This window comes from Tyto alba, unplaced genomic scaffold (genome assembly GCF_018691265.1).
Source record: "Tyto alba isolate M040663 unplaced genomic scaffold, T.alba_DEE_v4.0 Super-Scaffold_45, whole genome shotgun sequence".
Taxonomy (NCBI): Eukaryota; Metazoa; Chordata; class Aves; order Strigiformes; family Tytonidae; genus Tyto; species Tyto alba.
Window position 1 is genome coordinate 35,312,358 of NW_024881321.1, and position 24,997 is coordinate 35,337,354.

Below are 24,997 nucleotides of genomic sequence, written 5' to 3' on the forward strand. Positions count from 1 at the left end.
AGAAAAAAGTGTATTTCATCAAGGAAGTACCACTAGGAAAAGGATAAAAGATATTATTATAAACTGAATGTACATCTGTCAGAAAAGACACACGCTAAGAGATCATTTGTTAAAAAATATATATTGGATTATTTAATTATATTCTATTTTTATTCTGTCTATGTATAGATATTTTTTTTTCTTTTACTGAAGACTGTTCCATTCCTACTTCAGAAGGAAAATTGCTGGTGACTAGAACATGTCAGAATAGAGGCAGAGACTTGGGAAAACAGAGAACTGTCAGGCTGCTTTACATTTTAGTGGATTAAAGAACAAGGCATTTGTTAGTGTATTGTTACCATAAAGAGAGCAAGGGCACCACCTGCTGTTTTAGAAATGTATTTATTTGGGTCATGAAAGTTACTCTTCAAGTACTGCATTTAAAAACAGTCAGGCCTATTTAAACAAGCTGTACTTCTTTAGGAAAGATTTCTCCTGAAATTTAAGCTTACGCAAGACAATTTTAACAACTGGTGTGTTTTCAGTTGCCTGTTCACACAATGAACTGTACTGTAGCAACAACGCTGGCCAGAAATGACTGAATATGGGATACTTACAGATTTTTGAAAGCAAGAAAGAGTTTCACATTTCTGTTCTGCTTTAGTACATGGGCTCTTCCTCACCCAGGACATCAAAATCTAGCATCCACATCATTTTCAACAGAGCTGATTGGTATTCAATAACCACCGAAAAGTTTACTCACTGACTTAAGCAGAAATAGCATCTTTAGCATGAGAATGGTCTAAGTCATTTTATGAGCTGGAGGTTATGGAATAAATAATTGCTACTAGATAAGTAAGACATCAAACCATAGTTCAGTTTTTTAAAATTTTCAAAGGACCTTGTTTCCAAAATGCTCCTAGTTGAGAAAACACAGGTTACTACACACCCAGCTGCAGTGAGTGGTCCCTTCACTAGCAAAAGGAGTTGTTCTCTTACGCAGATTTGACTTAATCATGCATGCAGAACTTTTAAAATTCAACTGTCTGGCAGTTCTGAGACAATTCAAACCAAGCAAATTCAATCCCCTGCTGATCAGGAGATAAACTGCAGAGTGCAATTAAAATGTCTGAGCAGCAGCTTGGATCCTCTGTATTAGGGAAGGCTGAATGTCTGCTTAATTCTTCCTAGATGCCACAAGGAATCACTCTACTATAGTCCTCTCCTCTTCTTCGGAATAACAAGTGCCACTTTGGAAAACCCTGCATCAGGCTGATCAGACATAACCAGACTTGTATTTTATGGGCTGATAATGGACTTTTGTGAGGACTGGTCATTGACAAATAAAACGATCATCTGTCAAAATTTCCATGAGAGTTAAGAATCAGCACTAAAGGAAATGGCCAGTTTCTATGCAGGGGCCCTCAGTCATTCGTCCAGCCAGTGTCCTCAAGGATTTTAAGTGAAAGTGAGTTCAGAACAGCAGCAGCAGCAGCCTCTTCGCAAATTTGGGAAAACTTCATGAAATATTAACAGATTATGTGCTTTTGCCAAGGAAAAAGATATCACAGCCCGTTTCCTCTTCAGACAACCAGAGTCAAGATTCACATTGCCCACTTATAAGCAAAATTACATGAGATATTTTGATTTTTATCCTGTATAATTCAGTTCTGATTTGTGCATGAAAAATCCAAGGGAAGAGTGAAAAACGTGTATAACTTGATGGCTTTCCATGAGCTAAAATGAAGTTATCAGATTTCTGTAACATGTTCACATCAAACATATTTCAGTAATAGATGCATAACCCATACTTCATCTGTCAGTACTGGTTCTTTCAAGGTAACAACAGAGGTGTCAATAGCGTCCTCTTTTCCCCTTTTGAAGATGCTTTGTACATCTGAAAGATGTGCAAAACAAAAATAATCTAGGATTGCATCAAGCTTGTGCATTTATTGGTGTCTTATTAAAAATTAATTAATTGCTGTAAATGAATGCTAATAACAAATTAGTAAAAACTTTTTCTTTTCTTCTGTTTTTTTACAGAAATAGTTTTATTACAAACTTGAATTCTTAAGAAATACACATGTAAGAAATTATACAAAGGCCTTGGCATTTGCAAAAATCTTTTGGTATTTGCATGGTAATAAGTCTATAAAACACTTTTGGACACAGATGTGCTCAAATAATGGTATCATTGCATAGAAATTCTTTAGAAATATTTCTGAGGCCACTTGGAAGAATTTTTTTGGCACAATATTAACAAAACTAAGGCCTTATACTTTTCAAAATCAAGTCATTCAGTGTGTGAGTAGCGTTTAAAACCCTGAACAATATTAAATACAGAATAAAGACTATAAGATCAAAGCAGGATTTACTGTAATAAACAGAAATAGCTATTAACCTGGGTTCAGTCTCTGCAACTTCAGCATTGAAATGGCCTATGTAAAATGAACATTTCACAACATATTTTGGCATTCAACACCTAATTCATGACACTGAAAAGAAGAAAACTTTTGTAAGCTTCTTTTTGAAATGATAAACTCAGAGCTTGATTTGCCTAATGGTTGATATCTATATAAATTACTAAAATATTTATATATATATTTTTTCTTGACCATTGCTGGATCATTCTTTATTCCACAGGAAAGTTTGTTCTACTGCATAAAGAAGCTGCATAGTACCAACATAGCAGAAACTCTTACTTGCCTATTTGGGAAGGCAATTTGTCAATCTCTCCCAGATGTAGTCCCATTAATACCAATAGCACTAATGACTACGAACAGAAGCAAAAGTTTGCAGGATGGCACTTGTGTGTTGTGAAAAGATGGTTACATGTTGCTTAACCACAGTCTGTAATCCCAAAGCTCTTTTTTACATTAGTATTGCTTTGTACAGGAACAATAAGTACATACCCAAGAGTCTGGGATTTTGAGACACCTAGAAACGGTAACAACAAACTTATCTGGGGAAGAAAAATGAATCTAAATATATAATACAAGAATGAGAAAGGGGGGTCAAACAGTATAAGGCAGAACTGCATACCTCCTAGCACCTTTGCATTTTTTTCTGGATAAATGCTGACTTTTTATTCTCTCAGTGCATTGCATTTATATAAAAAATACATATATTTTGATCAAAAGTGCCATTTGGCATGTCAACATTTGAAGCTTATCTTTGTTGTCTCTTTTCTTCTTCAGCAAGGACAGGGCCAGTAAAGCAGTGTGTGTTAGTTATGCAAGTTCCTAAAAGGCACTTTACTGTTTTCATATTGGACAACAATGAGGTACATATGATATATGTCTAGGCTTCATTGCTGTTAAACGAATAGCACCATATTGTGTGAAATTAGTTGAAATTCAAAAGTCATTATGTTTTTCTCATACAGACTTGACAACGGCTAACATTTGAGCGCAGATCCCCTGCTTTCAAAGTTGAGGGAGTCGGTTTCCTATTAAAAATAAATGGAAAGACCCATTAGCAATCGTTGATATAGTCACTTTTCAGGTTCATAATTGACAACACAAACTTTGCATGCAGCCAAGTGCCTCTTTAAGCTGTTCTGATTCCAGAAGGCATCTGTAAGTTCTCCAAAGTATATTTACTTTCAAGTTCGGTCACAAACTACCACAAGATTAGTTTTATACATCATCCATTTCCAGCTACTTCATAATTCAGTTCTGTCATGAGGCTGAACATCATCTTCTCCAAAAGACACTACCTGTTTAATTAGCAGCTTGAAAACACGCTGGAATTTGAGTAGTAAAAAAATCATTAGGCGAAGAAACTGAAGGCATTTGACTGTTCATGAGTTTCTGCTAACTCTTGTGACTTTACAGAAAAATTAAAAGCTAGCAAAGGAAATTACGTGGTGTCATATAGGAAGACAAACAAAATCTTGAATGTCTAACCCGTCATAAGGAGTTACTCATAGCAACTGGAAACAAAGCATTTTCAGACAAAAGTGTGCTTACATTTAAAGCTTTTCTTTAAAAAGGATTATGAGTTTATAGGAAACTGAAGAGTATTTGTGAATTATAATAGTAGGATAGGTCTCTTGATCTGGGATTATTTTATTAATTTGAGATACAGTTTGTTGTCAGAAAAGAGTATGAAGTTGACAGGTCTCTGGGTAGGACTCAATGAATACAAACTGTAGTGCTGACCCCTCTACATTTTCCTCTGACCAGCTTTCCTCTTTCCGGGGGAGACAGCGTTTACCCCCATGCTGGTAAATGGGCTCTTTCAGTAGCAGCTTTTCTGGTTGATGAGATTATCACAGCTCCAGTGATAATCAGTGCTGGTGCTCAATTTTCCTACCTACTCAGTTGACAACTATCTCACAGACAGTCAAAACTGGCTAAGCAACCTGCGACATTTTGACTGAGACAGGCTAAGGAGCATTCACAGATGCAGAAGACATGAGGAGATGAAGGATACCAGATGAAGGGTACCTGGAGCTGCAGCCTGGACTGCGGTGGAAGAGAATGCTTGCCTGCACTCCAGAGGAATGTCTCCTAATCAAGTAAACCATGCAGACCTAGGAACTGGTCTATATGTTAACATATTAATAAAATTCATAGGGAACAGATTAGACTGTGCTGAGAAACACTTATGTGCAGGAGACCAGAACAAAGCCTACTACCACTAAATTCCTGAAATAAGAACTTCAGCGGGACTGAAGATATGCCTAAGGCCTCTGCCTTCAGCTGCATTTTATTCAGACGTACTTCCTCCAACATTAGGGAAAGGTAAATAATTGTTCAGCTCACTTAGTTCAACACCTGCACTAATTTCAAGTGGTTCTATTATGTGTTAACATCCTCTAGGGGTAATGTTGTATTCTAACTTAATTTCAATCAGTATGTCAGCCTATCCAAGTTACGACTCAGTGAATATAATCAAACATAGTAGAAATGCAAACATTGTTAAATTATTCTGAAAAGCAAAATACTATGTACAACTGACACATTGTAAACACTAACGGAAGATACATTCATTCATTCCCCCAAAAGCTATTATGATTTTTTTCCTTTTATTACGAAAATCATTAACTGCGTATACTAACCAGGCTGAGGCACAGCCAATATTTGAACCGTGTATTACATTCAAACAATACTTCTTTTATTCAGTGACACGGCTTGACTGAGTCTCAAATACTGATAAATAAATCATGAACTTACTTGAACATCTCATTCCTCTCTATAGTGGCAAGCCAGAAGCTGTAAGCATTTGCATAATAATTGCAGGTGCCCCGGCCATGGCATTCAATGAAGGGAGCGCTGCGAAACTCCTCTAGGCAGGAACCAGGAGACGCCAGGGCCTGGCCAGAGCCCTCTGCACCAGCACTGGTGTGCTAGAAAAATGCAAAAGCATCGGTCAGAGAGGGACTCTTTACTTCTTCTGCTACAACACCTATTCACCCTCTTGCACAAATATTTCTTCATGTGCCTCTCCCTGTCCTCTGTTGGGCCCGTCTGCTCTTTTGTCCCTCAGCTCAAGGAGGAGCAAGGAGGTGGAGCTGAAGGGTTCCAGAGGTGGCACTGGGTTTTCCCACTTAGTGGCAGCACAACACACCAGCAGCATCAACTTCAGGGCAGCTGTATGCACAGAAATCCCTCAGGACCCAAGCTATCTCTATGCTAGCAACAGGCCAGGGCCAGGTCTCTGGCCCCGAAGGTGTACGGACTCGTATGGTTTATAACTGAATAACTTAACCCAATTCCTGCCCCACATCACAGTGGCCTCTTTCCCCTCTGCCGACTGCTAACAGCTCTGGATCCATGCTGCTTCTCAGATCATGCCCAGACCTTGCCTGGAAGGGAGGCTGTTGACACGGGCTGTGAGCATGACAGGAAGCATGCTAACAGCTAACTACTGTGGAGGATGAGAGAGTGGCTCCTTCAGACCGCTCCTTGGCCCTATTTCTTTTACTAATATAGATGCAGCTGAAGAAAGTGAATAAAAGGTCACAAATGCCATTTGAAAACTGAAAGCTTATTCATCAAAAATGGGAAGAGCACAGGCACTGATATGCCACCACTCTAGGAAGCTACTGCAACATGGATGTATAAGGACAATGGAAAATTATGCTTATTTCCTCATTTATTCAGCGCTTGGATCCTGTGTTGGAGCTGCAAAAAAAGAGAGCGAGCTGTGTGCATTTCCCCAGAAGTGAACAATGAATTGCTATTGCATTATTCTCATTTAGTAATTATCCAGAATTTTTTAAAAGTCACCAGAAAGGTTAGATGTCTAATGTCTTCCTAAGACCTAAAGTGACATAGATATTAAATTTCCCAGAGCAGAAGTGTAGATCAAACGCGTGAAACAAATGCTTTTCTCAACTCTGAGTTGCAACCCCAGTGCACTTACCATGACAAAAGAGTAACCAATCCAAAGTGAACTCCAGCCTTCAGGACATGGTGGTATTTGAATTGTTTGACTGTGAACGGCTATTACCATAGCAGGAGCTTCACACACAGAGCATCTAGAAAGACCAAGACATGAATGAGCTACATGCACTTGAGGATTAATACTACTTTTTTTCAGAAGTTACTTTCTTTAAAGGAATCCTGAATTAGAAAATGTTGAAAACTTCAAAAACAAAGGAAAATAAAAATGTTCCATTCAGAAAAACAATCAACTGGTTCTTTTTTTTTTTTTTTTTTTTTTTTTCTCTCATTTACTTAGGGACAGCGTAACTATTAAGTCTTAGTCCTATTATCTTTCCTATGAGCAAAGAACAAGAGACCTCTTATCTGAATGTTTAAATGTATTTGTCTTTTTCTAATCCCATTTGTACTGTAGTTTCTAAAAGTGATCAATGTCATGAAGTGAGAGGCAAATAACCAAACACTGTAACTCAGTATCACTTAAAAGTGGTCCACTGTGATCAGAGACAAGTAACAGCAATTCATCATCCTAAACATAGGGCTGAGTGACTTCCAGAGTGAAAGCCATCTCTCTGGATAATGTCTTACAAAGGTAAGCACTGCTAATCTAATCTAATGCAAACTCTTCTCCATGCCTTTTCCTTGAGAGTGGCTTTTATTTACATTTGTGGTCTTTATCTCCAGTAAGAGATTTCCAGCAAAGTAACTTGAACAATGAACTTGAACTCTTCAGAAAGCTGTGCAGCACCAGTTCTTTTACTTTAGATAAATTTATTGTATCTCAGAACTGCTAGGTTACTGAATAATCCAATAACCAGTCATGTCTTCACAGGAGAATCATAAAAAATGTGAGTTGGGCTGGAAACTTTAATATGGGAGCTGGTAATATGGAATTTGGTAAATATAATCCATTTTTCTTGTACAACTCCTAAACTGGCCACTGCAGTTAGCAATGATCAAAATGATTCAAAACAGATACTTAGAACTAAACAGTCTGATTCCTATTATCAGAGCAGTGAAAAGAATCAAGCGCAAAATGGATTAAGTTGGATTCTGGAAAATACACAGAAGCAAAGGAATGCAGAATCAAAGCCTTCTATTTCTGACTTGTGAAGACTGCTTTCATACCTACTGCCTTCATCTATAGTGCAGAAGCAAAAAAGTTATTTTAAGAAACACATCAGTGAAAGAGTAAGTTAAAAGAAGAATGTAAAGCTGCCTCTATACTTGGAGCTCTGCTTTACTTCAAGAGATTTCTGGTATTTCAGTGGAAGGCTTTCCATGAAAAGAAGTCCCATGACCCAAGGCAGCAAGTGACACTTCTGCACCTTTTCAACTTTTGGACAGGGAAAACTGTTGGTTTAAAAGCCTCAGCTAATAAAATAAATTGATAGAAAAGTCTTCTCAGATTCCTTGCTGGTTTAAAAAAATGTGTGTTACAATTATATCTCTCTGCTATGGCTAAAAGGAGAAAAGCACATACACACACACACACACATATATATATATACACACATACATTTTTATGGTGCAAAAGCTACTCTATATGCGTAAGACAAGGCAAACTGTTGGTGGGTACCTCCTTGAGCAAGAGTTTCAACAGTGACTGTTAAAGGCTGCTTTGGGTGCTCAATCAGGGATGGCATAAAAGAAATATGAATTTCAGAGGTCGGTCATCTGAATTTTTCTGAAAGTCAAGCCCCTTCCATTCACATCCAATGAACAACCAACAAAGTAAGACAAACAAAAACTATAGTCTGTCTTGAGAATCTTGCCCTCAATCTGCCCATTCATTTTCAAGTCATACCAACTTCTACAGCACTAAATCAAAAATAGAGTACAGAGTAGAACTGCAGATACAAGATGGATTCTATTATGCAAAATAAATATAAAATGCTTTGCAGTAGAGCCAAATATTTTTATAAACATACCGAGATGTCAAGACTACAAACCACTGATGATTTGAATTGTCCTTTCTCTTGGATGGTATATACAAACCCAAGAAAATAATAACAACAATCTCCACTCCCATTCACTTTATATGGCAGGAAGAGGGATCAGCCAGAGCTGATACAGATTAGAAGCAATGATATGAATCACAGTAATTCCTATATCTAATGATTATCATTTAAGTTATGAGTTGGAGATGCCCTTGTCAAATTCTTGTCTAACAACAGTGGTACAGTTCACCACGCTCTTGCTCACATCTCTGCTTTTAGGACTGGGCATATTATACCAGGGTAGTTTTTGCTAGTGGCCTTAAAATTTAAAATGGACCAAAAATTCAACATGTTGGACTGATGCAGAACAATTATGTCTGATATAAGTTCCACACATGCTGGCTGAGAATCTGGAATTATTAAAAAACAGATGATTGATTTTGTAAATGCTTCCTTTAATTCAGACAATAATGGTCGTGCTCAAGCACTATGTCCAAAACAATCAATGAAGCCTGGCAGTCTACTGTATGATAAATAATGCTACCATTTTCAAACAAAAGGAAACTGAGCCCTAAAAAGCTTCTAGCTACAGCTAGTCAAAAAAAGAAGTCTTTTGGACAAGAACTGTGAATAAATTCAAAACTTTTTCTCCTTCAAAGTACACTATAGGCTTTGCAAAATAGCATTTCAAAGTAAATCTTTTCATTTCAATTAGACTCAAAATAGACTACTCTACTTGTTTGGGTTTCCCCAAAAATGGATTTAATTTTGATCAAAGTCTAAACTGAACGCATGCACACTTTGAAACATTTCATCAAAGGAACTGAAACTTTAAATTTAAAGGCAGGAAATAAAAATATACAGATTAAAAGTCTTTACAGAAAAAAAAATAAAGTACCACAAGCACTTTTCACAGGCTTCTTCATTTTACAAACACAGCAGAACTGAAACCATACCTGCTGATGAATGGTCTGATATTATCACCAGTGATAGGAGCCATACTCATTGGCATAGGTTCAGGAGTGGACAGCCAGTAGGAATAGTCATTCCTTGATGCAAAGTTACATACATTGTTGATATTGCAGAATAGGAAAGGCATGGTACTAAATTTACGAAGACAGCTTCCTGCTGTGCCTGAAATGTTGAATGAAAGGTTACTTGTTAACCCATTTTTGTTAAACCATTACCAACTGCCAAACAAATATTTCCAGGAACAGCTAAAGAGCAGACAACACTTGCTCTGGAGGGCCCAGTTCTCTCAGAGGAAGTGATTTCTCTTGGCTCTTTAAGGAAGGAACAAGGCAAGGAAAGGAGTAGCACAGTCTTGCCTGTAGAATTATGGAATAACTGAGGTTTGAATAGGCCTCTAGAGGTCATCTATCCTAACCCCCTGCCAGTTAGATCAGGTTGCTTGGGTCCATAGCCAATTGAGTTTTGAGTATCTCCAAAGACAGAGAAACAGCAACCTCTCTGGGTTCTCATTCCAAAGTCTGAGCATCAGCATGGTAAAAGAGTTTTTTTTTTATGTTTCACCAGAACGTATCTCACACTTGTGTCCATTGCTTCTTCTGTCACTGAGCCCCTCTGAGAAGGCTTTGGCTCTATCTTCTCTACCCTCCCTGTAGACAGCTGCAGAGAGCATTAAAAGTCTCCCCTTAAATTTCTGTAAAGGCTGAGCAAACCCAGTTCCATCAGACTGTCCAGACCCCGCTAGCCATCTTAGTAGCTAACTGCTGTATTCACTGTGGTATATCAATGCTTTCCTTGTTCTGGGAGGCCCAAGTCTGGGCACAATATACCAGATATAGTCTCACAACTGCTAAATAGAGGGGAAGAACCACTTCCCTCAATCTGCTGGTTGCCCTTGTGCCAGTAGAGCCCGGTAGGTTGGGCAGTGAGGAATGGGGCAGTTGTCGCAAGAGCACACCACTAACGCACGCTCAGTGTTGCTAACCAGGACTCCCAGGTCCTTTTCTGCAAAGCAGCATTCTAGCAGTCTGTACTGCTGCTACTGGGAATAGCAGCCAGTGCCCAGTCTGTTCTGCTCCATGAGGTTATTTCATTCTAGGTATACCCCTCTGCATTTGTCTTTACTGAACTTCTTGAGGTTCTTCGCAGCCCTTTTCTCCAGCTTGGCCCAGTCCCTCTGAAAGGCAGCTGTGACCACTAAGGAATCAACGGTCCCTCCCAATCTGGTATTACCCACCAGCTTTCTGAGGGTGCACTCTACCCCATCACCCAAGTTGCCAATAAATTAATGAAGCAGTACTGGCTCAGTACTAATTCCTGAGGGACGTCACTAATCAGCAACCAGCACTCAGACTTCATATATCTGATCACATCCCTTTGAGCCTGATGGACCCACCAATTTTCCACTTACCTTATCATCTACTTAGCCAGCCCATATCTCATTAATTTGACTACAAAGATATCATGGATAACCACATAAAAGGCTTTGATAAAAACTTGCACAAATAAACTGACATTGCTTGCACTATTCACCAAACCATTATTTGTACCAACCTAGAAGGCATAATAAAGCACCAGATGGCTAAGAATAATTACACAGGTTTGGTCAATACAGTTCTGCAAATGAGAGAAACATTCAGTTTGTAATGAATTCTAATTGAATTCTAATTTGGTCTCTACTTACCCAGATCTTGGCCATGTGCTCTTTCATTGCCTTGTACATAAAGCAAGGAGTAGCCATGGTAAATCAGCCTTGTTCCAAATGGACATGATGGTTCTTCAGTGGTTTGACTATGTCTGGTAACAAGGAAGCCATGAGCAACAGATGGTGCACCTGGTGGGCCCATAGTCCCAGGCAAGCCTTCAGGGCCAGGTGGACCAGGGAATCCTCTGGGCCCTACAATACAGAGTCTCCTTTTATCTCTACAGACAGCAGTACTCTGCCTACATAACTAAAGTAGTGAAATTAGAAACATTCACACTTAATCTCCTATGTTATTTTTCTATGAGGGAATCAAGTTTTTAAAGAACTCACCTGGGGGTCCATAAGGACCAACTTCTCCTTTTTGCCCAGGTTTGCCATCAAACCCTGGACTACCAGGTGGTCCAGGTATACCTGAAGGTCCTGTCACCCCTGTTAAAAAACAAGGAATAGTTAATACTGAAACTAACTTCATATTAGTTCTGACTTTCTGGCTTTTAATACGGTATGTCACAGGCACACCTCCGCATAAACTAAACTCATGCAGATGCAGTGTGTGTATTTCAGTATCTAGAGCACGTATGTGGGTTACTGCAGGCAAAGTGATTATAGTAGAGAAGAATGGAGAGTTAAGCAGAGAGTGTGCTTCTAAAATAACTAGTATTCACCTGGAATATGAAAAGGAAGGGCAGGGATCTCTTCCCTCTCTGCTTATCATATGACTTGATCAAAAATAGACCACAAAAAAAGTAGGGTCATGAAGAGTGGGAAAATCAGTATTCTCTTAGCTATTTCCCAAACAGGTTTTCAGACATATGTCTTCCCTTTATTGATTTTTTATGGATGCTTTGAGTCCTACATAAACTCAGTAATTCTGACTTTGGGAAAAAGAAATTAACACCATCAGCACCATACCAACTTTTCTGTGGTACTTCAGAAGCTTTAGATAGTCACAGTTGTCCTTTTCCCAATCACCCAAAAAGCAATATTGTGTTCATGTATTGAACTGACTACTAGAGAACAGCAACAGATCCCACAGAAGCAAACCCGTGCTATGTTCAATTGCTGAGATTATTTCATAGCGATTTCCTAGCAGACAGCAGTCGCAGAGTTGTAACCTCACCTTCAAGAGCAAACTTCCATATGTCTATTATATTAAATAGAAAGAGGATGCTCATTATGAGGGTGGTGAGACACTGGCCCAGGGTGCCCAGAGCAGCTGTGGCTGCCCCCTCCCTGGAAGGGTTCCAGGCCAGGTTGGACGGGGCTGGGAGCCCCCTGGGCTGGGGGAAGGGGGCCCTGCCCGGGGCAGGGGGGTTGGAACTAGGTGGTCTTTAAGGTCCCTTCTAACTCAAACTGTTCTATGATTCTGTGGTTATATTCCACCATAATTCCCCATCCTCTCCCCCCCATGAAACACTCCATAAACTCCACCACAAAACGATCAGGAACAAAACTTTTCCTTAGAATCTTAATAGTTTAGAGAAGACCTCTGAGCTCCCACTCTCCATGTCCTGTCATTATGAAGGACATGTTTCCTTGTGCCAGCATATCATTTGTCTTACCCTTTTCTCCGTTCTGTTATTCTCTAATGTGTTTAATCTTTGCTTTTCGCCTTTTCTTTACAAAAATTGCAATGTCTGGACTAAGACAAAATCTAGGATTATGGAACAAGCTTCCTCAGGAAGCACTTTCCACTCCAAGATCAAGGTGGTTTTCCTTACTCTTGCTTTCTCCCCGGGACACACAGTAATTAAGTTTGGATTCAGCACTAAAGACAGAAGATACCCTAACAAATACGCTCTGGGAAAAGGAAGAGCAGTGTGTAACAAGTCGTCCTGCTTACTGATCTCAGATACTGATGTGATGAATGCAGAATGAGAACCTATGAAAAAAAATCACTAGGAAGGCATCTGTTTCTGGGACTCCTTTGGATGAGCTTCAAAAAGTACTCTATTCTTCATTGCTGACGCAATTTAGGTGGCTTATAAAAAGCTGGATAGTATTATACCAAAAATACTCTAGTGTCTAGCCTACCATTGGTCTATTTTTACATTACATAAAATGCATTTCTACTGGCAAGTTAGAAACTCTCACCTTGCTGTCCTTTGGGACCTGGAAGTCCTGGGAATCCTTTGAGACCAACTGGTCCTACAGGGCCAGGTAAGCCAGGATCCCCTTTAACAAGCTGAAAAGCACCTGGTGGGCCTGGTGGGCCCTGTAAACCTGCCAAAGTTAACAGAGGAAATCAGCACATATTTAGTGTTGCACAATAAAAAAGAAAAGAATGTTACCTTGTATTGCCATTTATGTAGTCAGAGAATAGACAGAGCCTATAGCTACAAGATATCAATGTGTCCAAGACTTTTTATGTGCATCAGGTAGGGTTATACCTTTTAAGAAGTCAAACCTGAAGTTGACTGAGGATAGAAGACAAGGGGGTTCAAGGCATGATGGAGGAAACAGCTCAGGCTGGGTCTCTGCCACTGACAAGCCTCAGGTAACACCTAAGTAGCTGCTGCTGAAAACCACTTTGCTACCTCCCACATTCCTACTTCCCACCGGACAGGACAGAGCAGTTTGCGCGGCAGTTTGCTCAGAATAGCTGCACGATGCCAGTTACTGGGCTGCTGCCTGCTCTGCTCACCTGATGGCCACACCAACTAACTGATGGCTGTGCATGTCCACCCAGAACATTGAGGTCTCTGGGGAATTAGAAGGATGACATCTTTCAGCAGAATAATATTTTTTTAAGTGGACTCTTTTTCTAAGAACTGTAAGGAGACTGTGGCCTGCTGAAAGGAAATGGTATCTACCACTGCAACTGCAAGGCTGTGGTTGAAACCCAAATGGAAGCATTACAGCGTGTCTGTGCTGATGTCTCCACCCAAACAGACCTCCCAAGGACTGAAATAGCTGTCCAGACTTTAGGTTGAAAGGAACTCCCTCAGCAAGTTTGTGGATGACACCAAGCTGTGTGTACTCAATATGCTAGAGGGAAGGAATGCCATCCAGAGGGACCCTGAAGAGCTTGAGAAGTGGGCCAATGTGAACCTCCTGAGGTTCAACAAGGCCAAGTGCAAGGTCCTGCACATGGGGTGGGACAATCCCCAGTATCAGCAGACTGAGGGATGAATGGATAGATAGCAGCCCTGCAGAGAAGTACTTGAGGATACAGGTAGATGAAATATGAGACATGAGCCAGCAATGTGCACTTGCAGTCCAGAAATCCAGCTGTATCCTGGACAGCATCAAATGAAGTGGGGCCAGCAGGTCGAGGGAGGTCATTCTCCCTCTCTACTCCGCCCTCATTAGACCCCACCTGGAGTTCTGTGTTCAGCTCTGGGTCCCCCAGTACAAGAAGACATGGACCTGTTAGAGTGTGTCCAGAGGAGGGTCATGAAAATTATTAGAGAACTGGAGCACCTCTTCTATGAAGAAATATTGGGTGAGTTGGAGTTGTTCAGACTAGAAGTGAGAAGGTTCCAGGGATTCCTTATTGCAGCATAATATATAATTTTGATATACAAAGGGGATTTATAAGAAAGGTGGAGAGAGACTTTTTACAAGGGTCTGGAGTGACAGGACAAGGGGCAACGATTTTAAACAGAAAGCGGGTAGATTTAGACGGTGCTTGAGGAAGAAATTTTTTTACAATGAAGGCAGTGAGACACTGGAGCAGGTTGCCCAGAGAAGCTGTGGCTGCCCCCTCCCTGGAAGGGCTCAAGGCCAGGGTGGACGGGGCTGGGAGCACCCTGGGCTGGGGGAAGAGGGCCCTGCCCATGGCAGGGGGGTTGGACTACGTATCTTTGAAGGTCCCTTGCAAAGCAAACCATTCTATGATTCTGTGGTTCTAGGATACCATTTAAAGATTCTAATAATTACAAAACCTCATTATTGATTTTTCAGAGTAGGAGATAAAACTCACTTTCTACCCAATAGTTAAATATAATCTGACCATTTAGATGCTGATACCATGATATCTGGTTTCACAGTCTACCTTCTTACACTGAATAAAAGGGGGAGGTAGTTATCCATTGATTAATCACAAATAAACATTTTAACAATGTCTGGGAAAAAAAGCAAGTCTGTATTAATACCTTTAGATCCAGGAAGACCTTGTTCACCTTGCTCACCCTTAAGGCCTGGGAAGCCAGGAGATCCTTTTGGACCTGAAGTCAAAGGAAATATTTACATGAAAATTCAGTAATTTCTTGATTTGGAAGGATATGTGCAGAATAATCATGTATGACCCCACGATCATGTAAAGGCCATGACTTTATTCACACAAGTACTTTTTAACTGTTTGTGAGAACAAGATACAAACAAATGCACTAAGGCACCAAAGAAATGACAAATGAAAATAATTTTCTCTTACTTTAATTAACAATACCTTTCTCTAAATTGTAAGAATTATTTTTTTGTATTAATAACTACATTTTTTATACACACAGTGTTTTTATGTATACAATGGTGACAGTAGCAGCAATTTAGCCAACGACGGAGACATACTGAGCCCATGTTTCCTCAAATATAGCTATAGCATTTGCCTCTTCAATTCTCAAGAAAATCTTGAAGATTCTTGACTGGTAACGTCTAAACAATTGATTTAATATCCACCTTTTAAAGCAAGTGTGCACTTAAAATTGGCAAAGCAAGACAACAGGCAAAACGTAAAAATCCTTGAGAAAAACCTCCATTTCTTGTATGCTTTTTGATGCAGTTTTCAATATTCTGTTCCAATAACTTGTAATACAGAGCCAACATCCTTTGAGCATCTTTTTTGAGAGAGAAAGGGTATGAAAGAGATATATTTGCATACTTTTTAGTAATATGGTATATTTTCTTCTCACCTGGAACACCTGGAACTCCTGGAGGTCCCAGATCACCCTTTTGACCAGTATCTCCTGGTAAACCAGGACTACCCTGTATAAGAGAAAGTGTGAAGTATAATTATCCTACACTATTATGATATGACTCTCCAATAGGCTGTGTATTTTTGGAAACCTACAAAAAAAATAATATGAGAGAAAAGCCATTAAGTTTAAGATTGGTTGTTCTCTACCATGACTAGATGAGAAGCTCTCTTAAAGGAATAATGTGATGCCTTGTTCTTACTACACTGTTTTTTGCCTTACAAAGATACTAGATCACAATAAGGTCTCACTAACAGTGTAGCTAATGAAAAGGTTCTCAACCATAGACAATATTGTTATAAGAAACATCCATAAGCACAAATATCAGCAAACACTAATTTCAGTGCAGCCCCAGAGATGGTTGCTAGTTAGATAATTAAATGTGGTAATTCTAGGCTACAGACTTGAAAACTTCTACATTCACATGTGGAATGAAATTAAATGTGCTCAACAATTTATAATCCTCTGAAGATTTTTACTTTTCAACAGGGCTAAAATACTCAAGCACTTAAACACTTCAAACACAATGCGAACTCCTCCTTCTGCCTTCACTATTATAAACTGCTCCTCTGAAATTCATGGTAACAAGTTCATTGTAGCCTCACTGCAGGGAAAATCAAGCTCAGATTTCAAAGACACTGTAAATAGTCATTTAAATGACTGCTAATTTCCTTTTCTTCATTGTCTGTTGCAGATCATCTGCAAAAAGCTTGTAAGTATAGTTTAGAGTTTCTCCCTGGCTAATTCCTAACACAAGTCTGAAGCAATATGGCAGTGATAGTTCCCTATATAATAAAATGTGGAAGACAGGAAGAGGAAAGAAAAAATCCCTTTGCTAAGTAACTTACCGATCAGAGGTTGGAGATGTGAATAGAGCACTCAGTGAAAAATAATACCAATGGTAGGATTCATCTCATCATATTTGGAGAGCAATAGAACAGACACACACAGGAGTGATTTCTCATTTGATGTAAGTTAGATATTTGTATTAAGGTGAGAAGAATGGCTCTCTACAAAAGTCTAATTCTTTCCACTGACTATAAAGGAAGAAGGTATGACTAGCTCAAAAATGGATGTCAACAGTGAGATTTCCAAAGTTGCACAAAGAAAAATGGTACCCTTGGAGTGCTAAGGGAGATATTAATGAAGTAAGGTTCCCTGGTTTCCTTCAGTTACATAGTCACAGTACGCAAGACTGTTTTCAAGAAATGGCCCTTTCTTTGTATTGTAACATGAACTTCTGTAGCACAAAACAACAGGGCCAACAGTCACTCAGAAGACAGTCATGAGTCAGACAATCTCATTAAAAATGTTTTTTAAAATAATTTTTTAGGTTATTATTATAAGATGGAATGATTTATAACAGGAGTTTATTGAAAGTTTTCTATCAAAATACTTTTTCCACAACACTATGCAGTTTCGTCAATTTTTTTTTTCATGAGATATAGCTTGGCAAACAATATTTTATTTTGTGTCTGTTCCAAATAAAATAAAACTATTCCAGTTCATGAAAATGATGAAAATGTTTATTTTCCCATTTCAATGTTAAAATGTACAGAGACATCCATGGGACTTGTATTTCATGGTCTGATCTCCTCACTCACTTTTTTTGGAGAGGATTTTTGGACAGCCTTTGACACCCATGCTATAACAAAATCTCCTTTCTGATATAGGTTACTGTGTACCTGGACACCTGTATGAGCAACTGAGCTGTAATCAAGGCAAATGCCTGTCACACTGGAGAGGATGAAGACATTAGAAACCCATCTTAGTATGTATCACCAGAGGAAGTTTAATATTGAAAAAACTCACTGGAGCATTTCACAGAGTTAACAACCCAACACTAAGCACTGTGGCTCAAGGATAGTAAAACATTTTCTTCTGACTGAAGACATGGAATCAAAATCCTTCGGTATTTCTCATTCTTAAAAAACAGACAGTCTTGAACTTGAATATCAACCTGTGAAAAGCTTTAGAATTTCCTGTGGTATAGAAATTTAGATCTCTGCAGAAGCACTGCAAATTCTTAGATTAGGGAAAAATATACTGGAATGTTATTTTAAAATTTACTACCTTCAAAGCTAATATGAAATATGATATGATATGTTATGATATGATATGACATGAGATGAGATGAGATTATATGATATGCTCTCAAAGATAAAAAGACATAGCCAAGTTCCAGTGTCAGAACACTGAAGCAAATTGTTCATGTCTCTGTAAAGTGACTCCTGGATGCAGAAAAGGATGCAGTAGATCTTTGCATTATCAAGAATAATGTGGATCTTTTAAGTCCACTATAACTATCTTGCTTTTCATATTAGGAACTTATTCCCAAGTCTTCCTGCCTTCTGTACACTAGCAACTGTTGAGTCATACCTATCTACTTCTTATTCCTTCTTCCATAAATTTTATTATTATTTTCTTTGTAGGAAAGAGGAAATGAAAAGTTAAAATATAGAGTGTATTTTTCAATGTAGAAAAAGGCAGCACTCTCTCTCTGAGAGAAAGAGTATAGAAACCCAACTATTCTTGGTGACTGTCCTACTCCATTCTCCCTAATATAGAGAGAAAAGGGACTGTTCTAGTTCAAGGAAAATGAATAATATATGCCTGTTTGTATTTCTAAATCAGTAGCTGTATTTCATTGCTGACAGTACTGAAAGTGCACTTTATTTGAAAGGTTTCATAACAAAACCAAACAGTTCAGGTATTTTCAGAAGGCAATTTATCGTGAAATATGCAACCTTTAAAATTAACTACTAATGCATTTGCAGGATTTATGGATGTGCTTTAGCCATCCTGTACTGTTAATACACTGTAAATTATATTCTGGGTGTTGTATGTTACCATTCACTATCTATAAATTTCTAATAAGTTCATTAGCTCACTGGTGCTTATTCGTGGGCAGCCTTTAAAAGGACAGAATTGAAATGTTTTCAGGCTGACTTCACATCGTCAGCAGTGAGTCCAAAGGCACTTTAAGCATAAAGTATCATTATTTTGAACGAGAAATATCTATGATTAATATATCCATTAATTACAAGAACCAGCTTTCAGCAAATCTGGAATGTACCAAAAACAACTTACTGGTAGACCCTGGAAACCTGGATCACCTTTGACTCCTGGACTTCCAGGAGTCCCAGGCCAGCCATTGCTCCCTTGGTCTCCTTTGGCCCCTTTCAGACCTGGGGGTCCTGGTGGCCCTGTTGGACCAGGTAAACCTACAAATCAGAAGAAGAGAGTATTTAGTGGCAACATCTGTTCAGAGCACTACCTGATAGAGGACGAGCTGGCTCCCCACAGAATGGGAGAACCAAATTAATTATCGTAACAACATTTCAAGAAAATAAGTAGGAGAATATGTTGCAGGGAGGTCTGTATGACTCACTGTCTGACTGGACACCTACCATTTATCAGCCTATGGCTGATGGAGAATAGTGGAGACTTTTCTGTATGTGCAGAACAAACAGATGGTATGTTCTCAGGTATGAACACGCTAGAGACATATTGCAGTTCTGCTCTACTCTCCTCCTTAATCCCTACCACAGGGCTACTGCCAAGGTAAGGCCATGCTGGGCCATTTTTAAACACATTAACACTTCAGGACATAGGAACATACAGCCATGGCTGCCTCAAAACAGTAAATAAAGTTCAGAGAGAAACTTCTCAGTGTCAGAAAGACATCTGGACAAAACCAACTGCCTGAGGACATCAAATCAGCCTGTTCTAGGACACAGTGTCAAACTGTCTACGAAGGGGAGCTTTTCTCTGATCTGTGAGAAGAAGGATATGCAATATTGATTATATTACTAATTAATTAGGTGAGCTTTGATTAAAATCAGTACGTTAATACTAAAGATAAAGAATTACCTGGAAGGCCAGGTTGGCCTTGGGGTCCTCTGTCTCCTTTAGGGCCCTCAATTGCACTTCCTGGGAGTCCAGGAAGACCCTGGCTGCCCTTAGGGCCTGGTGGACCATCAAATCCTGGTTCTCCTTTCAGGCCTGGGATCCCCGGACTTCCTGGGGATCCTGGAAAACCCACTTCACCTTTCGCACCTAAGAGTTGAAACAATCCCCAAAACATGATTAGAGAAAGGGACACAATCACTGAAAGCTTCTGCTTTATTATCCACTCATAGTAAGCTTTATTCCTTAAAAAAATATTGACCTTGCCTTTATACATTTGTATAAAAATGCAAAACTTTAGGAAAACTGTATTATTCTCCACGTTCTGACATAAAGTATGAGGAAATTAGTAGTTTGACTGACATATCTTTTCTTAGCTAAACTGATCACTGGACTATTTTAATTCACTCTAAAAATAGATGAACATTCAGTATCCATCAGTCTTTTCATGAGGAATATAAAGCCCCCAAACCCTTACTCCATTACAATTATTATTGTCATAGATAAGTAATGGATATTTTGCTTGACTAAGCACAAAAGGACTCGCTCCTTCAGAAAAAGGGAATATTTTTTTTTACTAATATCTAGATTTAGACATTTAGTACTTACTTCAAGGCTTGTACAAATAGTTAACATTTGCAATTCAGTCAAATTTTAGATCATGATTGAGCAAAAAGAATACAGATTAGCTGGTATAAGTACAATAAGAGAAATAAAATGTATGAAGAACACTATCCCTGGCTCTTTGCCTAAACAGAACAGGGTCTTTAAATCCTGGACTTGCTTCTCTGGAACTACAATACATTTGGAACACAAATTATGTCAGTTGGATATCTATTTACTCTAAAACCAGATATTTTTAAATGATCTGTGTTGACAAAATGAGAGATGGGGAAGGTGAAAAAAGTGCCCTCATAATCTAACATTCTACATGCCTTCCTGAGCTATGATTTCAAAATCTATTAAAATAAGTTCTCTAACATTAGGGCTTTCTCAGCAATTAATGACTGTTAATTACTCTGAGATGGTAAAGAAATTCTAAATTCTAAAATTCTGGTTTATCACTTCTGATTGTCCTTTATTTATAGAATGTCCTGTATTTATAGATGGACCTGTATTTATAGAATTAATGAATGAATGAATGAGGTAGGGTATTGATTATTTCAAGCTATGTAAATTCTTCAAAACCTGCTATGCCATGTTAATTTCATAAGACAGAGTAGTTGAATCCTTTTAAATTTCTGGATGTTTAAAATTGAAAATCTTTTAATTGTACACAATTTACTTTACCAGCAGCAGTTTGATATTTCTTCACTGCTGCATCTATTGCAGTCTAGTGTCTAGTACATACATATTTCATAAAATGGGGCATGGTGCATTACAGACACCTTGAGCAAGCACTGACTCAAGCCAGTCAAGCCATTCTCACATAACAGTGTAGTCACACACTTTGTGAAGGCTACAAGTGGTTTTGGAATTGTGATAGCTATGTGTCTGCACCCAAGCTAGTAAGTCTTGAGTCCAGGTAATAATAGTTTTCAGTAAGGTCTCATCAGGTCTCTGTTATCTTTTACATCTCTGCACCATGCTCCTATGCATAGCTTAAGACATGCCCTACTGAGCTACAGAGAATAACTATTTTAGCAATGAATAAAATTGCATCTAGGCTGCACAACAGACTCAGGTAAAAAAATTACTGTGGTATCTTGGCCACAACACTACTATCTTTAGCTGTCTGGTGCACAGAGCCCCACTAGACTTTGATTCTTGCAAAATTAGTAGGAAATGTAGAAATACTCAGAGTCAAAACCACAGCATAGAAATATGGGAGTTATTTATATTACCTCAGCACAGCACAGCTTGCAGTAAATTCCACACTATGAATAATTACCTATTTTAGGGCACATCTAACTCATGTCCAAGATGCTGCCACTGTAACAGAAATTAGTATTTGAGCCTCTCAGAGTTTCTGCCTGCTCTGAAAAGGTATAGCATGTAAAAGAATGAAGTAGAAAATATGCTGAATTGCAGAATCACTTTTATAGTATGCTGGGAGGGAGGTTTGCTGCTTGTTTAAAGAAGTGTTTTACCTTTATCTCCCTTTGCACCAGGAAATCCTGGAAGTCCTCTGCCTGGAACACCTGTAATACAGGGGCAGCAAAAGATTAGAAGATGGGACAGTACTTAAATTTAACCTGTAATGAACAAAACTCGATTAAACAAATATAACATATAAATAAATGGTTTATGCAAAAGTTCTTCAGGGCAGAGAATGTCTTTGTTATGTACTGGTATTGTATCTAGCACAATGGGTCCTTTATGACTGAAAACCCTACCCTAAGAAAAGGCAAGCCTGCTCCGTTATTTCACAGCTAAGTTGCAGACTGAAATTAATTCCAAAACACACCAATTCTTTAAAGTATTGCCAGCTTTTGTGAAATAAATTCTTTCAAGATTACACTGATTAAACGCAGTTGCTCATATGAGTGATCAGCTTTGCAATGATGGATGACAGTCAGTAGTTTGTAAGACACCATACTACGTTTTCTAAGGGTCCATACAAAGTACCTCAAACCCAGCACACCCCCTTACCAGCTACTCCTGTGTAGCCTGTCTCTGTGCATTTTCATACCCCATAAGCTTAACATGACAGTCACAGTACCTTGTTCACCCTTTGCACCAGCTGCACCTGGGATCCCATCATAACCTGGTTCACCCTTCTGTCCAATAGAACCAGCAGGACCCGGAACACCAGGTTCACCTGAAAAATCATTGCCAGTTTCATTTCACCTATGAATCATCAGACTTTTTTTACACTTCTTTTCCTCTACAGAAAAGCTTACTTATACCTTTGCTCCCACAGAGACTAAGCAGATACTGCATGATGACTTCAGTGTGACTTCTCTGAGGTTACTTCTGAATTAAATCAGTGTGAGACAGGGCTCAGATACTACAGATTTTGACACAGATAATTATAATGAATCTCAGTGAGTTTAGAGTGCAGGAACTCCAGCAAAGACTTGTGAATAGCACAGCCCATTGTCCAATAAGATGATGTATCCTGCAGCCAGCAAACTAAGAACACAAGGCTCCAAGCTCAAAAATGTTATTATACTCATAACAGCAATGGACATACTCTCTTCCCTACTTTGTTTCCTCTTTAAAATCTGAATAATGATGCTAGTGTGGTCATTCAGGTTTGGGCCCATGGATCACTTTATTATTTTTAAATGAACTCAGAAACAACAGAACTAATGGCTACAGCAACAACCAGTCTTGTGGAAGGTAGTAAAATCTCTCCCCAAAACAGTGCAAAAGAAGTACTAGCCCCACACTACACTGACTCAGATTTACCTGAGAAACAGCACTGTCTTTTTTTGCTTATGAAATGAACAAATGCACCAGGAAATATCTAAGCCAAAACCAATTCAGAATGCCACAGTATTTGTTTTAGCCACGGCCTGGAGGTGCACAATAGCATTTGGTAGTTTATATTTCTTTTCTACCTTGCTCTCCTTTTAAACCTGGAATGCCACTTAAGCCAGGAAGTCCTTTTTCACCCTTTTCTCCATGGCGGCCGGGGCTCCCTAAAGAAAGGAAGAAGACATGGGTTTACAGGTGGGATATTTGGGATAAGCTTCACATTAATTTTTCACTGCAATTTCTGTTTCATTAAAGCATAAACACTTGCCTGGAAATCCTGCCATGCCAGGGGATCCTTTGGGACCTGGGGAACCCGGCATTCCAGGAATTCCTGCACTACCCTTTTCACCCTTATCTCCAGATATTCCTGGACTACCCGTTCTTCCTGGTTCTCCCTAGAAGAAGCAGCACATATTATAAAATCCACACATTAATTCTGAAACAGCTTTTTCTGTTTGCAATGGTAGATGTCACTGCTCTTATCCATCAGACTTATAAAGAATGTCGTTCTTCTTCCATTTAGAAACACAGTAATTTAGGATTAAATTTGGCATTAAATTCCACTATCAGAATTACTGACTTTCATAGCAATTGCTTAATACCTACATATGAAAATGAGTAGTTTTCTATGCATTTTTATGATGATTTTTACAAAGTCTTTTCCAAATTAGCCTCTTAACTTACTTACTGCACTTAATCATCTTCAAAAATATCTTTTTTTTTTATGTCTTCAGCAATTTTGCTACCAGATTAGTAAGTTTTATTTTTACAATTTTTACTTATAAATTCATGATTACTGTCATTGCATAGCTAGGCAAAGGAATGTGAAACAAATGAGAATCCTATTAGAATACCATTAGAGACTGAATTAACTTTACAGACAGTATTAATACAGTTCTCTCTTCAGTAATATCTGAGCATTTTATAGTTTTTTTCAGCTTCCCAATATCTCTGTAAAAGTACAGAAACACTATTTCAGTGTGATTATTTGCTCTGTTTGTAAGAAGCCCTTTTCACTTTATTTACTTAGTATTTTTTAAAGTTATTCCCCTCCCTCATATTTCTTGAATGGTAAATTACCCTATTCTGAAGAGACAGAATATATAAGAACCCTAGAGGTAATGGTCCCATCAAATAGAACACATCTAAACTGATGCATATGCACATCTTTCAAGTTTCTTATTAGGTATTTAAATGAGCATAATAGAAAATATAATAAAATAACTTAAAGACCAACAGCATCTTTTCAAATGAGATACTTGGTAGAGACAGACAATTAAATCCTTAGGGGTGTAAATACCTTCTCACCAGGAGACCCTGGAAAGCCAATTCCAGGAAAACCTGGTGCTCCTTTGTCTCCTTTTTCACCTTTCTGCCCAGGGAACCCTGGTGTGCCTGGTGAACCTGGTACTCCCGGCAGACCTTTTTCTCCAGGTGTTCCTAGTAAGAGAAAAGGAAAAATTAGTGTATTGGAACTACTGGTACCCTAACAGTGTTGATAATAAATTTTTCAGTGTTGCCTTAGCTATTCAGAGCTAGAAAAGCAGTGTAACTCACTAAAATAGCTAGTAAATTAACTTTTGAGATTCACTCTCTAAATGTCAGGTTTTATTGGAAGCTAAGCTCTCCTCATAAGAGAAGGTTATAATTTTGGATTCAGAGTAAACAGAGCTCTTGCTAAAAATATTATTTGAATAAAAGTTTATGTTAATTTGAATAATTTCTATCAGGACCACAGTGACTCTGATGTACCAAATTTTTCTGTCC

At 38.6% G+C, this 24,997-nt stretch overlaps 1 protein-coding gene across 1 annotated transcript in view; it reads right to left on the reverse strand.

Annotated features, from left to right (window-relative positions):
• Nucleotides 1-365: 365 nt before the first annotated feature.
• The window catches only part of COL4A1 (collagen type IV alpha 1 chain), a 128,757-nt gene continuing 104,125 nt past the window's right edge, over nt 366-24,997 (reverse strand). Inside the window, exons 37-52 of the mRNA XM_042805978.1 lie at nt 24,531-24,670; nt 23,499-23,625; nt 23,314-23,394; nt 22,470-22,568; nt 21,898-21,948; nt 19,772-19,957; nt 18,989-19,122; nt 15,836-15,908; nt 15,083-15,154; nt 13,080-13,208; nt 11,316-11,414; nt 10,965-11,177; nt 9,268-9,445; nt 6,352-6,466; nt 5,160-5,332; nt 366-3,427 (exon numbers count right to left, since the gene is read on the reverse strand). Coding sequence (XP_042661912.1) covers nt 3,346-3,427; nt 5,160-5,332; nt 6,352-6,466; nt 9,268-9,445; nt 10,965-11,177; nt 11,316-11,414; nt 13,080-13,208; nt 15,083-15,154; nt 15,836-15,908; nt 18,989-19,122; nt 19,772-19,957; nt 21,898-21,948; nt 22,470-22,568; nt 23,314-23,394; nt 23,499-23,625; nt 24,531-24,670 — 1,952 coding nt within the window. The 3' untranslated portion in view covers nt 366-3,345. The remainder of the gene's footprint in view (nt 3,428-5,159; nt 5,333-6,351; nt 6,467-9,267; nt 9,446-10,964; nt 11,178-11,315; nt 11,415-13,079; nt 13,209-15,082; nt 15,155-15,835; nt 15,909-18,988; nt 19,123-19,771; nt 19,958-21,897; nt 21,949-22,469; nt 22,569-23,313; nt 23,395-23,498; nt 23,626-24,530; nt 24,671-24,997) is intronic.